The sequence below is a fragment of the Helicoverpa armigera genome, chromosome 1, assembly GCF_030705265.1.
Source record: "Helicoverpa armigera isolate CAAS_96S chromosome 1, ASM3070526v1, whole genome shotgun sequence".
Classification (NCBI taxonomy): Eukaryota; Metazoa; Arthropoda; class Insecta; order Lepidoptera; family Noctuidae; genus Helicoverpa; species Helicoverpa armigera.
In genome coordinates this window covers 14,563,868-14,581,774 of record NC_087120.1, presented here as the reverse complement: position 1 = coordinate 14,581,774, position 17,907 = coordinate 14,563,868, and the positions used below count along the sequence as shown (strand labels likewise).

The 17,907-nt window shown below is 39.2% G+C and overlaps 1 protein-coding gene across 1 annotated transcript in view; it reads left to right on the top strand.

Moving 5' to 3' along the window:
• The window catches only part of LOC110373890 (nuclear hormone receptor FTZ-F1), a 62,278-nt gene that overhangs the window by 36,647 nt on the left and 7,724 nt on the right, over positions 1 to 17,907 (top strand). The window contains 7 exon segments of the mRNA XM_021331327.3: positions 2,351 to 2,644; positions 12,119 to 12,741; positions 15,920 to 16,178; positions 16,402 to 16,502; positions 16,631 to 16,678; positions 16,680 to 16,773; positions 16,969 to 17,028. Of these exon segments, the coding sequence (XP_021187002.1) occupies positions 2,351 to 2,644; positions 12,119 to 12,741; positions 15,920 to 16,178; positions 16,402 to 16,502; positions 16,631 to 16,678; positions 16,680 to 16,773; positions 16,969 to 17,028 (1,479 nt within the window).

Genomic DNA, 17,907 nt, shown 5'->3' with positions numbered 1-17,907 from the left:
CGCGGTGACACACTAATGCCTGGTATAGCAATGTTATTACCGCAGTATTACGATGCGTTACATCAACATGCGTCATCGCCAGAGAAAGTGTGACGTCAGTTGCGCGCATGAAGAAAGCATTGCGCGTGCGACTCTGCGAGCACTCTTGCTTTCGTACGAGGCCGAGGCGTCTGTGCGATAGCGAAAACGGCATACTTCGGGTATACCTACCTTGCCGTTGCTTTTCATCCGGTATTCAGGTCTTGATTATGAAATCGAAACTATTGAGTCATTGTGGCTTATTATGCACGATTTGTTGTTTTATGTTTGGGAAGATGTAGTTGATACATTATTTATATAAAAAAATGTGCTTATTGAGAAGTTAAATTGGACTCTCATGTCTGTAGTGCTGTTTCAGCGTGACATACTTTATTTAGCCAAGCGTGGGCAGAATAAGACTATATTGCAAGTTAATTCCTTATTTTGGGACTTTATATTAAATTTTTTCTATGGATACCGTGGGCAGACTTAACACCGATATCGTTCATAAGCTTGAAAGAGATGCAATAGAGTTGGTAGTATAGTCAGGCGTCGTCCGTTTGCGATGTGTTTAGTGCTGTAGAACACGTCGAATCAAATTACATTGCGAATACAAGGCTGTCACAGACAGTCACTCGTTCGTGACCTGTTGACTGATTTTAACAAAATCCAGGTCAAGATCTTTATTTCGCTTTTGATATTGAAAGGCTATCGTTATGACTCGAAAATTACAGACCTACGTAGGTAGACGTATTTATTTCGAATAAGTAAGTCCTTATTCAGAAATGATCCTTCCATGGCAGGCAATGGCCGGCTGTGATGATTGTGTATCATGTCAAACATTTTTTACGATCCTAGTTAGGGTATGTTTCATCTAAGCGGATAACTTACTTCTTTTTCACCTTGTCCTTGTTTTTTGAATGATTGTAGTTTTCCCAAAAAGAGGAAACATATGCTCGAATACCTACTTAGTTATTTTTTACTCATGAGTAAATTCTTCTTATTTCTCTTTATTTAGAATATTTGCATACAAATCGAACAGTTCTAACATCTCATCTGCTCATATAATAGTTGTTTTGTTTAATAAATTCTAATCTAATTGAACTTAAAAATAAGAGGGATTGGCCGACGTTTTGTGGATATTTGTAAATTATTTATACCAACTAACTAACCATAATAAAAAAAAGCTTTTGAAAAAGATATGATGCAAATAGAAAAAATAATCTCCGATTTGCTGGTTTAGTAATTCTGGAAAAAATCTAAATTTTAAAGAAAAGGTTAGAAGCATTTTTCTCAATAATATATTTGAATTTTCCTTCTACTGGACTATCATAATTAGAATTTGATTGTGCATTATGAATGCATCACTCTTGGTCTTGACGTTGGAAAAGCAATGATATTGTCGGCGGAGGTGTTACGCTAGTATGTATTGCTGCAGTTACGTATACGTTCAGCGAACACAAGTCATAATCGAATGCAGTGCGAACGTAAACATTAGCTCGGTGTTCGCGGCAACCCTGCCCTGCTGCGGCACTGCGCGCAACTGGGTCAGTGGGCCGCCCCCCGCGCCGTCCTCCGCCCGCTCGGTGGCGCAACCGCGCGAACGCGCACTAACATAGACCTGGATCGCGGGAAAGTGGGTCACCGACTCACTTTCACTTATTACATGGGCTCCTAATCGTTTTCCATTGTGCGAGCGGGCAGGGGCCTGCGGGTGGCGGCGGGGCGCGCATGCGGGAGGCGCCGGCACGCGCGCCGTTGTCGCCGGCCGGCTACCCGCCAGTCGATCGCGGTACGTCTACCGAGCGGCACGCGTGCCGCTTGTTGATAACTATTCTCATTGCGATCGTAACATACCACGCGCTGTCAACACATGTTCGAACAGTAGTTATAGTTTCTTTGGTGACTGACACAGACGCTTAACGCCTGTAAACTTCTTACACCGCTCGTATAGAACAAAATGTATTGGATTTATGTGCTTCCTACAATAGTGCTTGAACAGGTGCCCGCGAGCGGTAGCTAGTGTTGCGGCCAGACCGCTAGTGAACTCGGTGACTGTGTGAACGTTGTTGCGGTTGAACGCCGCCTTAGGGATTTGTAATAAACAGCCGCACTGAGCGGCCGAGCATGACGATGGACCAGCAGACAGGCCTCATGTCCCTCAATATGTCCCCATTCGATCTGAGCCCAGGCCCTGAAGGGTCTGGTTCAGGCGGGGGTCCTTCGAGTGCATCGCAACAGTACGTGCCGCAAGGCGCCGCGTATCAATGCCCCCCTGAACAGCAATCTTTCGGCTATGCCAATCTGGATGCTTCATATCTGTTTCCAACAGGCGCCGGTGGTGAACCAGGCGCCTACTTGCCTGCAGCCGGCACCGTGTGTGATCAGACAGACACCAAGGATGTAATCGAGGAACTGTGTCCCGTCTGTGGAGACAAAGTCAGCGGCTACCACTACGGGTTACTGACGTGCGAGTCCTGTAAGGGCTTCTTCAAAAGAACCGTTCAAAACAAGAAGGTGTACACGTGCGTCGCTGAACGAGCCTGCCACATAGACAAAACACAACGGAAACGCTGCCCATTTTGCCGCTTCCAAAAGTGCCTCGATGTTGGCATGAAACTCGAAGGTGAGTTACAACTTTTTCATTACTTATTAATTACAATTCATTAGCAAAAGCTGATAATACAAGCAATTTAGGTCGCCGTTCGTATAGATATTCTAGGGTGCGTCCACCGCAATTCTTGTCGGTCGATCAGTCGCAGCTATTGGCCTAAATAGGATTACATCATTTGATTTAACCCAATTTAATACAATAAACTTAAAATAGAGTCCATCTAACCAGTAATATAACGATAAATAAATAGTACTAGAAAAGAACACGTCCTTTTCTATGCCGACCTTCACCTACTTAACAGTAGAGGTCAACCCTGTGGCGCCGCAGGGTATCTGAAACTAACGATGATAAAAGGCTGAAAACAGAGAGACAGTAGATAAAATCCCACGAATTCATGTTGAATATTTAATTGTTCAGGCTTATTTATTTCATTAAATATTTTAATCACTAGTAATAATGTGGTTGACATTAATCATAGCTACATCTGCCCTACGACTCTCGTTGGACAAGAAGACGAATTATTAAGAAAACAGACTGCAGTATAATTGATTTCAATTCACAATTACTACATCGCAAAAAAAAGAAAACAGACGTTGAGAATGTGTTTATGAAATAGTGTAGCTCTCAAATGTAAGGAAAAGCTTACATAAATTGCATAAAGAATCAGATGTAGAAGAACTAAATGAGGCAGATGGCAGAATTAATTAAAAGGCAACGGATTGCATAGGTGAAACACAGACCTGGAGCAGGGCATGCAGCAACACAACTAATATAATATGTACCAATACTTTATCCATTGTACTACCTACTTCCTAACACTACTGATTGTTAAACAAAAACCACAATTGTTTGGCACGAGACATAATAGTTATCGATTTACTAAGCCCGTTTTTGTCAACTGAACTATTTAACAATATATGGGTTAAACTTCTGATAAGTTTAGAAACGTAGTGATTTCTGACAAGTTTTCACCACTTAGATAAGTTTAAATTAAAATACCTATAAAAGAATGAAATCGTGTCTAGTTCACATCAATTGGCTCTGAATAGCCTGATGCAAGGGTGCGGTTACAGGTAGATGTTTTGAAGGTAATTTATACATTAACTTGTAGTTAGGCGATCGCGTGGGGCGGAGCTTGAAGTGCGGATCGTTCTAAATTTAAAACGCGCGCGGCCGCAGAGCGCCCTGACCTACTTGCGAGCGGGGCCGCGATGCGGCGCGCGCGCTGACTGTGTTAGTGCGTACTGCTACGTAAACGCGCCTGTGTGCGTGAGCCATTCGCCATTGCGCGTTTCGCCAGATGCTGTGATGTTTGCAACATCTAATAGTCTAAAATTTATGTAAGGGAACCCAGACCTAATTAAAATGTGTACCCATAAATTTCTTATCAATCTAAACTTCAGGAATAGTTTTTTTAGGGAACCCATAGGTTTCCCAAACAAATGTTGTATTTCTGATAAGGTTGATACAATAAACGTAATAGGAACACTCTTATAAGTAGAACATTCTAGAAGAGTATTAAATTAAAATAAGTCATGTCAGAGCTTCCCAAAACAGAAAAAGACCCTAAAAACGATTCCTTATTAAAAACAACACAAAGAATCACCAGCTTCGTTTGCGAATGGATCCTATCAATTTTTATTTTGCATGAAGAGTGAATCGTATAAGTAGGACAATTTACGTATTAAAGAGTAGGTCTTCCAACGATAAAATTTGTGTATTTTCGGAACATTTTATCGCTCAATTCAAGGCACACTTTTAAGGTTTCAGAAATAAAATGTTGATATAATTTTATTATGTAGAAGTAAAGAAGAAGAAAAACACAATCTTGGAGATTACAAATAGTAAACAAAGAATATTTATCGCAAGAGTAATAGGTATGTCAGATGACACAATTCACACAAATAGTTGCCTGACCCGAATAATGGGTGTTGCGAGAGCCTCGCACCGCCTGCCCGACCTGCAGTAAGCCTTGTGCAATGTTACTGGTACGGCTCTAACAGTTGGGCTCTAAATGCTATTTTATGTATCATAACACTCGTTATAAGAAACAACACCAGGATATTGTTTCCGTTTGGAGTATTTGGGATCTTGTTTAGAACGTTTTGACTATTTCTATCCGCCCAAAATTAAACAATGTGAATAGTTACGCACACGGTAGTTGAAACATAAGGTGATTGATATTGTATGGAACAATGAAACTTTAAACTTCTGTGCAGTAGCAAAAAGTTTCATTGAAGTACTTGAGTTTATAAAGTAACAACTCTAAGCCTTCTGGCCTACTCACCCAAAATATAAGATGTTGGTTTCTAATCAGTATCTATGCGAAATTACCTGTGGCTTACGTAAGCACCTTCTACGTATACAAGTCGAGTTGCAATGTGTTGCTTCACAGTGAAGTAACTTAAAAAATAATGGCTTCAGAACTATGTATATTGAAAATATTTCTAGCATTTAGCATATTCGATATTTTGGGTCTGCGTTCCTAAAGAAATATCCGACGATTGTAAATTGATCGTCTTTTTCGCTATTACTATACACCTGAAAAGAGTTTGCAAAAGGAATACAAAATATGAACCATAAGCAATGTAAATCTGATTAAGAGTTACTGTCGGATTTGTGTAGTTCAGCCTAGTGGGGGTTGTGGATCGGGCGTGAGGCGGCGACTGTATCGTACGTTTCGACACAATCGACCGTCGTCGGTGGGGTACGCTGCGCAAGCGGCGTTTCACAAGACGTTCGGTCGACCTGTCGCAATGGGCTACCCAAATGTGACCTGGACACGTATCACGTTACTGATCCGTGCATACATATGCCGAATTAAATGTGTACTTGCAAGTTTATTAAAAAATATAAAAAAAACTGTCTGGAAAACTTTTGATCATTTCTCTCACTTTCGGCATCACACATATCAACTTATATAGGGTTTCACATTACCGTTGATATTATAAAATGTGGAATTAAATTCTCTAAGTATTAGGTGTCCCATTTTAAGCGATATATTGTTCTTCACTTGCTTACACTATATTTGCGGACGTGGCAGTTAAAAGTAATATGTTTCAGCTTTTTGTCGGTATAGACCGTAAAATTCATACAAAAGCATCATAGTATGCGCATTTGCGACACAAAAATTCGACACCGTTTGCCAACACATAATGCCATCAGGTTTATTTACACTGATTAGTGATTTATTTTAATTGACAACAGTCATAAAATAAATGTATACTAATCAGTTTCCCTCATTGTGATGCGACTGCGGAAGGCATGGTGCATCGGACCATGGTCAACGAATCATGGTAAAACGTTGTTACACGGCCTGCTGCATTTGGTATTTTATGTAATCAAAATAAAACATTTGTAATGAAAACTTGGGCAAAATTCCCAATCCAGGACGCGTATACTTCGCTTTCTTTTCTTATTTCATGACTGCTACTTAGATAAGCTTTGAGGAACTTCCGATTGGAATACGACATAACATGTTAAACGTAGCGGTTTTCGAGGTATGTGAACAAACATTGCTTATTCACATATGAATAAGATTACGAAAATTATGCGATACGGGATTCCGAATCCAATAGTAACCATACGTCCCTTTTTTACATGGTTCAACGAATTGATCTGTTTACCCATGACGTCATAGTAACTTTACGTTGCTGTCAGTGCCAGACTGTTGGTTGTGTTATGTCGCGATAGCAGCAAAATTTGATCATTTGTAAATGCTATCATGATAACCAGCCAGGTCTCGAAACTGTTCGACTGCTTATAAGATTCCAATCAGACTGAAAATTTGCTGGAAAAAGACACATTTTAGACAATTAGTCTAAAATATTCCGGATGTTTTGGTAATACAATTTTTTTACCTGAAATTAGATTCTGATTCGAATACTGAACTTGATTTGTGTTTATGTATTAGATTTTTTTAATACTAAACATTCTTTTATAATGATTATACTGATAAGTTTAAAGTTGTCTGGGTAACATAGGCCATGGTTATAAATGACAGTATGCATACGGCGAGCGTAGAACACTAGAACACGCTGCGGAACGCTAAAACGCAGGGGTTGGACGGCCGCGGGCAGCGACAGATGTTAGATCACAATAAAAACTCGCGCGCCAGCCGACTATTTCGGCGCGCTGCCTTGACCCGAATCGAGTGTTTCGACAGAGCGGCCTCGTACACCGGGCCTTTCTATTTTTTAGGCATTACCTGTCGTATTATTACGACAGTTCTACCAGCGCCGCCATCTTGGAAGGATTTGGTGCGCAGGCGCTTCAAGTAAGCCTCCGTGGACCAAAAACCGGTTTCGGTGCGTAAAATCATGTTACAAAAGTATGCGCACAACCGCATTTCTTTCGCATATTTCTCGAGTGTTAAGTAAGAAATGATGTTATTAGGTGTTCTGTCTTATGGCTGCAGTAAATCCGAGATACAGTAAAGTCTGATCAGATTCTTACTGGTCGTACTATGCGTATTGATGAGATCTTGACACAGTTCGGTGGATCATCGCGGGTGATTTATCTAGGTTGTGTAACGATCGCCGCTGCCGCTATCTGGGCGCGCGATCGGGTGCGTGCGGGCGTTCGGATGCGATCGGCCAGTTCCGCCGGTACTCGGACGGGAGGGGAAACACGGGGGAGAGAGGGGGCATTGCCAGCCTTGACCAAGTTTCACCGAGTCGTCGGTACAAGGAGCGATCCCCACCTCTTCCCGTCCTTTCGGTACATACTATTTTTTTATCTCGTTGACACGATTACTTCATTTGACGGCCCTGACGCGTATGCCAAGGTCGATGCTTTGGAAATTACAGGTAGTTAGCTTTTGTAAGGGGTTAAATGCATCTTCATTTTGATCTGAAACATTCCCGCATCCAGATGATACTACCGAGATGATGCGTTTCCATGACCTCTTTCCCAAGGTCGACCTTGACCCATCTACAACTGGGGCAGGTCTACAAATAACTACAGAATCCGAGGTGAACTCAGACGTATGTATCTATTTCTGCACACCGGCTGTTTGTCACCGCGACGTATGTTTTTGATTTGTAAAAATGACCTTGACCTTGATCTAGTTTAGTCGTGTTATAAACGACTGACCTCGTTTACCGCATTATCGGCCGCTATACGCTATGTTCTCATTATAGTTTAACATTAGATGCTTAAACCAACGCATTTAAGTTAGAGTGCAGCCATGCCACTTGCATTCGGGTCTCGTTCCAACTATTCGTATTTTTTTTTGTTTTGACCTTGTCATAGCATAATGATCATGAATTATTTAATTAGCGCTTAGATAACACGCCTAGTACCTACATGCTGGCAAATAAGATATATTCACTGAAACTATAAATCCCTTAATTCCAAAAGCAAGATGCATTGACGAATGAAAGTTTCCGAAAACGTCAACTCTTGAATAAAGAAATACAAACCTTTTGATTAAGTCTGTGAACAAAAAATGTATTAAGGTCATTTGGTTAATTGCTATAAACATGAAGGGAAGATTTGAAGATCTCATTCCAAAATATTTTAAATTACTACAACGATTTAAATGTTTCTACATAATATCTAAAAAATCAAGCGATATGTAAATACGTAACGGAGCCGATTAGATGACGCTTTCGGAACTCGTTTACACGAATACGTTGTAATAACGAATTCGCAGGGATGACGTACAAAATCAATCTAAACTCACAAAGGCTAACTTGAAAGCGAAATTGAACAGGTCAAGGATTTAGTTAGACCATTAAAATAATATATTTGTCGATGTTTACATACAAATTACGATACGCGTTAAATGGAAGACGGAGCGAGCAGACTATAAAAGACCTTCGAAGCGTGACTCTCGCGCATAATTAAGTAAAAAAGTTTGTTTGCAAGGGTAAGCTGTTGCCTTAGCTGTAATATTTAGAATGTATTTCATTATTTCAAATAAAACTTAAATATTTATAAATTGTTGCTAATTTTATCCATATCAGCAGAGTTAGGTGCTTTAATTAAATTCCTAGACTGCACGTCTAAATTCTTGTCCTTGCAATAAGCCGTATGACTCACAAACTGCGCCTTATTTTTTTGAATCCCTTAATGGAGCCAAAAATACGTCGCACGAAATCTTTGGTTTGTAAGGCTCTTGCCACCCCATGAGGTCATATTTACACCCTCCGTTTGATTTTGTTGTGCCTACTCTCTCTACTTGTAATTTTAACATTCTCTCCCCAACTTTTTTTTGTTTCCAACTTCACTTTCAGTATTGTTACTACTTTCCAAAGTTTTCCCTGTTTTCAGTTGTTACCATGTTCCTTTTTTGTTAGGTGCACTGTATGCTTGATTTAGTTCAAGGTAAAAATAACTTACATCGTTGTTTTATTCATTCTGAACTGTTTTGGCCTGCTTTGGAAGACCTTTAAACTTATTTTTTTGACGAAAGTCAACTTTCAAATTAAATAGAAGCGCGGTATGGAATCCCTAAAGGTACCTGTAAACGTTTAGGGCTCTTTGACGGTCAGACTATAGAAGAAAATATCTTCTTCCTGCCCTGTTCCCAAGTAATTTTCCTGTGTACTGAAAAATCCCCCTGAGTAATATGAAAAATTGTAATCGTTTATTTATCACATTTCCGCACACAATTTGCGTATATTTGGATTATAAACGAGGGCCACTCTAAACTAAGTTCGTAATTTGATTTCTGGAGTTACACTAGAAGCCTTACCTATGTACGAACGTTTTACAAGACATTAGTCGATACAATATCATTATAATAATTAGAGAGCGAGCAAGCACGATAAAATCAATTTCTACCAATCGAGGAAACCTGCAAGTAATAAAAATCCGATTGCTTTTTTTCCAAATGAGCTGATGATATCAGAAACTTTAAGGGATTATGTAGATTGTAGATAATGAATGTCTCATTCCTGAAAACTCATACTTCCATACTTTTGATGTAATTTAAGCGTTTATTTTCACTTATTTGTAATAAGGATCATTAATTTCCGTGATTCATAAAAGAATTGTAAGCCTTGGAAATAAGAGCTTTACCAAGTAATTTTGACATCATGAACATGAAATGCTAAGTAAAATTCACTAATAATAGATTTGCGTTCCATTCTTTGCTAACAAATGCATACAATCCTTTCGTGAAAGACCCAGGCTGCAATATGAAACTGATGGAATTGCACACAGTAATGCTTAAATCCGTTACGCTCACCGTCTCTTTCAACCCTTTATGAAGCCCTATAAGTCTGTCTTTATCGCTCAGTGGCGCGTTGGCTACAATAAAAACTGGTTGTTATTTTTAACTCGTGAGTTGGGCGGACCGGCGACTTACTGAAAGCCCCTTTCCGCTCCAGGTTTAATGTTAAGTTTATATCTGCAGTTTTACTATTAAATACTGTAACACTATTGTGAGCAATGCTACAAAGGGTTAAAGTTTGTGAAGGGAACCCAAGAACTATTTAAAATGGCAAAGAATTAATGATAAAGTTAAAGAAATATAATGGCGACTTCCTTGAAAGGGTGAAAACCCGCTTAGACAAGGAAGAGCTTGATATAAATTGAGTTTATTTTAAAATTTACCACAAAGTATTTGAAGTAGGTACTGATATATAAATCTAACTGAAAACTATCCAATGTAACTGAAAAAAAAAACAAGAGTTGGATAAACTAATAAGGATAATATTTTTCGTCTAATAGATATATATTCATTTCCAATTAGGCAAGATGAGAAAAAAGTGAAGAAATCGAGTATCAGTATAAAACGAAACTAATCGTTACAAATTGTACATTGTAATTATAATTTTCAATTAAAAAAAAAGCTAGGTACGGATCGTTATTAATTCGAGGTGTAGTAAAAATTACAAATGCTCCAAAATAATATATTTTGATATTAAAAAAAGAAAACTAAAGAATTTAAATATGTAGTTAATCGAAATAGGTTATTGGACCTATTTCATTATTTTTCCCTGAGGTGTCACTAAAACAAAGAATTCGTATCTTTGGCCGCCATTTTGTTTTGCATTTGTTTCTGAACCTGCAAAGCTAATGGATGCGTGCTGTCCTGTGGTTTTGCCTACCTTTAAATCTTTAGAAAATTCCTGTCTCCAATCAAGACAAGTCTTACGAGAAAGAAAATGCACTGCACTTTGCGATCAATAGTCCAAATGTAAATTTCCTAATTCGAATTAAAAAACGGAGTAAAGGTTTGGAGTAGGTCCACAATAATTTGTTACCTGACTACTCTCTATGCTATTCTACGTAAAGAGAAAAGGAAAGAGTTCCCACTAAACTGAAATTGATCGTTTCCTGAATTAGGTAGTCACAAATTTTTACTAGAAAATATATTTTCGAGGTTCTTAATTATTGTAAATTAGGGCGAAAATATATGTTTGTACTTTTTAGTATTGCAAAGAATTCTTCAGTTTGTTACCCAATGAAAATATTGAAAGGAAAAGTAGAGTCAAACGCAAGTGAGACCTATCACGACATTGCAAATAGTAGGTCATCAATGTCGCAGCCCAGGCTTTGTCTGCAGAAAAAGTTTAATGGCTAGCCATTTCCAGAAGCTTTTCCAAATCGAATACTTTCTCCTAAACGTGGCATTCCGTTGATGAAGAAATCTTGAAAAATTATACGTAATTTTTTCTAGGTATTAGGAGCAATACTAGATACCTAACTACTTCTTTACCCTAAAAACCTATATAAAGTTTTCAATTTTAATATTCCAAAACTGCAGACTTGAGTTAAACATGGCACATTCACCCCGTTAAAAATTTAAAAAATCTTTAGGTTAAAGTAATAAAAAACATTGATTACAAAGATGTCAGTCGGTATACAAGGAATCTGAACAAACACGAATTGGTATAGCGAAGAGCGCAGTTTGGAATTTGGAATCCAGCCAGAATCATAAAGAGTGGTCGACTAGCGTGTGTTATTAGGCCACCGTCCTAAATTTCAAGCCCAGGTTATTAAATATTTATTGAATGCCAAACAATTACAGCGGTTAACTACCAAGTGGGCAAATATCAAAACACGATAGTAAATACTGTTAGTACATATTAAAATGAAGTAACAAAAGCGTTACATACTTATTGCAATCTGGTAGCTTGCCTCGGTTTAGCAAGGGTGGTTTTTCTACAAAAATGCTATTCTGCCAGTAACGAGCACAATAAAGCAAAGATTATGCAATCTGGTGCAGTCTAATAAGATTGCAATAAACCTGAAATACCTATGTGGTTTTAAAACTTGTTGGAAAGTTAACTGCATAATCGTATGGTCAGGTGTTCATAAAAACAATTATTTTCGAAATGTTAATTATACGTAGTTAGGACGAATGGCGTAGATACATTTGTTCACCTAGCTTTAGTCACAGAGTCCTCACTTACGGTATCAAAATTGTGACATTTTAACATATGGATAAAATGATTTATGTTACTCCCACATAACACTTGTTATTACGTATACAAGAGCTATACATTAACAGTGTGTCGTCTTTTGTTTCAGCTGTACGAGCTGACCGCATGCGCGGTGGTCGGAACAAGTTCGGCCCCATGTACAAACGGGATCGTGCCCGCAAACTGCAGATGATGCGACAGCGACAAATCGCAGTGCAGACATTGCGCGGCTCACTCGGTGACAGCGGCCTCGTGCTCGGCTTCGGGTCTCCTTACGCCACAGTTCCAGTCAAGCAAGAGATACAGATCCCACAAGTGTCGTCTCTGACGTCTTCGCCCGAGTCGTCGCCAGGGCCGGCCTTACTGGCTGCCCAGCCGCAGCCACCACAGCCGCCGCCGCCGCCAGCTCACGACAAGTGGGAAGCACATTCGCCGCACTCCGCATCTCCGGACGCCTTCGCGTTCGACGCGCCAGCCACAGCAGCCGCCACACCATCCAGCACCGCCGAACCCACAAGCACTGAAACCCTGCGAGTCTCACCCATGATACGCGAATTCGTACAAACTATTGATGATCGCGAGTGGCAGAATTCGCTATTTGGGCTCTTGCAGAGCCAGACTTACAATCAGTGTGAGGTCGATCTCTTTGAGTTAATGTGCAAAGTATTGGACCAAAACTTATTTTCACAAGTGGATTGGGCGAGAAACACCGTGTTCTTTAAGTATCTAAAGGTGAATTTCCAGCTAAGTATGAAAATCCTGTCCCGAATCCCTGAACCCCATCTCCTGGTGTACACCAAATTTGCTTGCGATTGTGATGCCATTGCGCTGTTGCATTGTATATTTCATTTGGATCTATTGTAAAGCATTGCGAATGGTTATAGTGATTTGCGTACCAACAGATAGTGACTAGTTACGATGTGGTTGTGTGCGTGTAAGGGGCGCGTGTGACGCAGCGGGCGACGCGGTGCCTCTCGCAATCGATACGCCGCGCCGCCCGCGCCGCGCCACACCAACTGGGTCAAGTTCCCACGACAAGCGTGCCGCCTGCCACTGCCGTCGCACTTCAATTCCTCAAACTTAATCAACTACGGCCACTTGCTCAACCAAAAATACATAGATTGAGTAAACGAAACGTTATTCGGGAATCATTAGTAAGATAATTGAAAAAATGGAGTTAGATAGAGTTCATCCATCAGTAAAAATAGCCAGAACAAAAACAAAAAATAGTTTCAATAAAAATGAAATAGGAAACTTAGACCGTGCAATGTGTAATTACGCTAGTCGAGCGGGGTTCAATCAATCAGCAAGAGTCAATCGGCGGGAAGCGGGAGCCAGCCGCTGGTAGCGGCCGCAGCGTGGTCGTCGTACGCTTACGCAAGACCCGCAGTCGGTCATGTGGGCGAGCGACGTTGCCACTCTGCGCTCATCGCGTCGTCTCACTCCCACAGACAGCCTCCACTTCACAACTAGCAATTTTTGTTTGTGCTAAAATGACGCGACATATTTACGACCCATTCTCGGAATTAGGACGATGGTGAACGAAGATATATTTCACTATATCTAGTCTACATAGTTGAACTGTTGACGGAAATCCTTGTAGTCTCTTGTAGTAAATATTATGTTAGTATATAAATATCCCGTAAATGTGTCAGAATAGACCCGCGTCCCTTAAATAAAATCAGGTCCATATTATACATATTTAGGCTCTCTTAGGCTTCATGGCGAAAGGTTGAAAAAAGTAGGTATGTAATAGCGGGCAGCGTTGTAAGGGCGTGAAGGGGTATAACGAGCAGACGGGGAGATGTTGATGACCTAAACTTTCCCCAGACGGATGTGATGTAACGGTGCGGGTACGCGGGGCGGCAACGCTGCACTTTCGCCGCCGCACTTGACACACTGCCCCTGGCCGACTTGCTGCGAGAAAGCACTTTTTACCGCGACGCGTAACCGTCGGTAACGGAGACGTAACAAGTTCTGTGGCCTTTCTTCGCTTTCTCTTACGTAATACTAATTGCGATTAGTCACATAACAGCGCGATGAACTTGATCTACTGCGTATTTTTATAATGATATCGGACTCGCAGATATTTTTAGGTTATCGGCATCTAGTCGGTTATTAAGAATAGATTATGTATATGGGTTACCACAATAGTAGTTACACGGCTTCAACGGCGTAAATTAATTTAATTAGTCATTTTATTATAATTAAATTATAGATACTTTTCATATAGTTTTAAAGACTACCCTTTTACTTGAAATTACGGCATCGGCTCTTTATATCTAAAGCTTTCATACAATCGGTTGGGTTACAATAGAAGATTTCGGTTAATTCAGATAGCTAAACTGGGTTTACAGATTGTTAGCAGATATGTACGATAGCATCACGGTATTGGTGAGTTTTTTTAAGTCAGCAGTAGGTACATAGAATAGTAGAGATTTGGTAGTAGCTTTAATTTCGTCTTTGTTTTTCATGAAGTTTCCCGTATTTATGAACATTATACCAGTACCGAAATCAGTAATTCTTTATTAGTCGTATTTGCTAAAAGGATATTACTCTCAGACTCAGTAAAACCAATTTAATCGTCATTAACAGTTCTTTCATAATTGCAAAGAAATCATAAAAGTGGTCTGCATTCCGGAAAGTAAAGTAGGTTGGTGGAACTGCTTAGACCTCAATAAAAAGTAAAATGTCTAGTTGACAATCCACTACACACGTTACAAGTATACATTACGAATTCTAACTATAATCCGTAGATCCAATAAGACTCCCGACATTGGTATCTAAAGTTTTGGGCACGCGGCAATTCAAGGCGACTTTGACCTACTTTGCGCACTACCGATTACCACAACAACTCAGTTCAAGATGGCCGCCCGAAGGGAGTGTTAGCTGTACTAGATCCGAAACAGCTAATGACTCAGAGGCATTCTCTGCAATTCTCTGTTCTATAGCCATGGAAATAGAATCCAATATTAAGTACACACGCGAACGAGGTTGGCGCATTATGTCGTATTTATAGGATTGGTCGTTTTTTTTAAGCTCGTACACGAAGGAAATGTCATTTTCGATTGCAAAGAGGAACGTGAAAATAGAAGTGGAAAGCAAAAAGCATAATATCAGAATGTTAGTCACTTAAAAAAAAATATGACAAAACAAAGCAACTTTTTGGCGAAAACGAATAAGTAATAAATTATAAAGTTTTAGTTGCATTTCATCGATTCGATCTCGATCCATCATGTTGAGCAAGCCGCGTGCGATGTGGCAATGCCTTTGAGCTCTAAAATTCAGTTGTAACATTTCGTAAACGGCAAATTTAACGCGCTTGAGCTCCGCCCCGTGTTTTCTAATGCAACTCAATAAAATGTAGGTCACAGAACGACGTCGTCGGTTGCGACTGTCAGATAATATTTTGATTACACACGACACCTGAATTAGTTTGATACTGTGAACGCCGCGATGTAAAAACCTCACGTGGCTTTTATATCTCTTTTATTATTCGTTTCATTTGTTTCAAATATGGCAGCGCTTTAAGACAGGTTAACAATATTCTCACAGTTTAGACCACCGACACATCGTAACAGCTATCTAATATTTGTCGTCACTAATTATAGTTTACCACAATGCATTCTCTACTATTAATAGAGTTCTAATTAGAACCTATAGGGGCAGTTAATGAAATACCGATCTAATTAAACATAGCGCAGCGAAAACCACACTAATTTCTGAGCGAATTGTTATTATTAACTGCTTCTATATGTAATAAAACAGTACTTAATGAATGTATTTATTCTATTGTAGTGAAATGTGATTAGTGACGACAAATTGATTCTCAACACCCAATCGCAATCTATTGCGTAAAGTTGAACATTTCGCCCTGCATGTGTAGCAATGCGGTGTTGATTTGTTGCAGGTCGATGATCAAATGAAGCTATTGCAACACTCGTGGTCTGACATGCTCGTGTTAGATCACCTACACCAGAGGATGCACAATGGCCTGCCTGATGAGACTACTCTCCACAACGGACAGAAGTTCGACCTCCTCTGTTTGGGACTCCTGGGCGTTCCATCCCTGGCTGATCACTTCAACGAACTCCAGAACAAATTAGCAGAGCTCAAATTCGATGTCCCGGACTACATATGTGTTAAATTCTTGCTTCTTTTAAATCCTGGTTAGTATTTGATTATCAATATCGTTATTTGTTTCAATTTACTATTGAAATCTTTATAATGTCTTACGGGTGCGCTCAATGCGAATGGTTTTTTCTGATGTTTTTGTTTTATGTTAAACTATTTTTATGCTAGACCTGTACGTTTGTGTTTTTAAAAAAGTTATGTACACCAATCCAACGCGATGTTGTTTTTTTTTCTTGAAGGATTTTCTTGACGTTTCAGAGGTGAGAGGCATCGTTAATGTGAAGTGCGTCCGAGATGGTTATCAGACAGTCCAAGCCGCACTTCTGGACTATACGCTGTCCTGTTATCCTACGATACAGGTTAGTCAATTAGAAGAATTTGAACATTGATCCTTATCACAGACACTCTCCAATCTCTTTTATTTTTCGATTAGCAATTTTTTACCAGACACAAGTCCCATATTAAACACTTAAACCGGATATTTCAGGATAAATTCGGCAAATTAGTGATGGTAGTACCTGAGATCCATGCCTTAGCGGCCCGAGGAGAAGAGCACCTATACCAGCGGCACTGTGCAGGCCAGGCGCCCACACAGACACTCCTTATGGAAATGCTACACGCGAAGCGCAAGTAAGTGTCCCTATAATGTCCCTATTCAGCAAAATGTTCGTCAGTCAGCTTGCTCCAATAATTTCTATTCACGTAACGTTTTGGCCTTTCAAATCGGTTAATTCAAAATTGAAAAGTTGCAATTTTCCAAATGAGAAACATATATTTAAGTGAAAAAGTTAGCAGATGAGAAATGGAACATATATCTCATTCTAGGCCGAACGGAGGTGAAATGGTTAACCGGAATGCCGAGCACACGTCGACACTTGACCGATTGTATGTTATTCTATGTCATATCATTAATATTATACATTTATATATTACATTATAATATTTATGCAATAAACTACTGCCTCGGCTGATAATGTTGGTACTTCAACGCACAGTGTCGAAATTATCGGGTCTCTATGTGCTCACTTCAAAAACAAAATTTGTGACATCTAAATTCCATGTAGTATCAAAAAAAGGAATAAATATACACCATTTGTGGCAAAACATCGCCACAAAATACTCACAATTTGATGAATTACCAGATTAATTACTTTCTTCCCCATTTGAGCATAATAGTAAAAAAATACTTATGTGAAAAAACGGACACTTTTCTACTTCCTGAAATATTTTTTTCAAGTTATCCACCTAAAAAAAGGGCTACGTAGAGAGACGATAAATTTATTTGATGATATACTTAAATAGCGGTAATTCCAACAATATTAGCCTTTCTCTTGCATATAATATGTATTTCTATTTATTCTATTCGATAGGAGATGCCAATTAAAAATATTTTTAATTAGACATAATAGTTTTTGAGTTATCTTATCGACGAAAAAAATTGGCAACTCTGTCCATTATTTGCACTATGCTTTTGTAGTTAATCACTATCATAGATAAAGTTATATTATTATCACGGTTAACTAGTAATAAATCTACAGTTATATACTTAAGTGAATAACGTTTTTATGGACTTATATTTATTTATTTACGTTATGTATTTACCGAAAAATAGGAGCCATTCAGGTGCATTTTCACACAAATTCAGGCAAACTTTAACCAATTTCAAAAAGGAGTCGATTCTGTACTCGGGAATATATATTTCTTATTTATTTGTTTAATGATACTTTGGTCAGAAAAAAAGTGAAAATATTGGCACTCTTAACA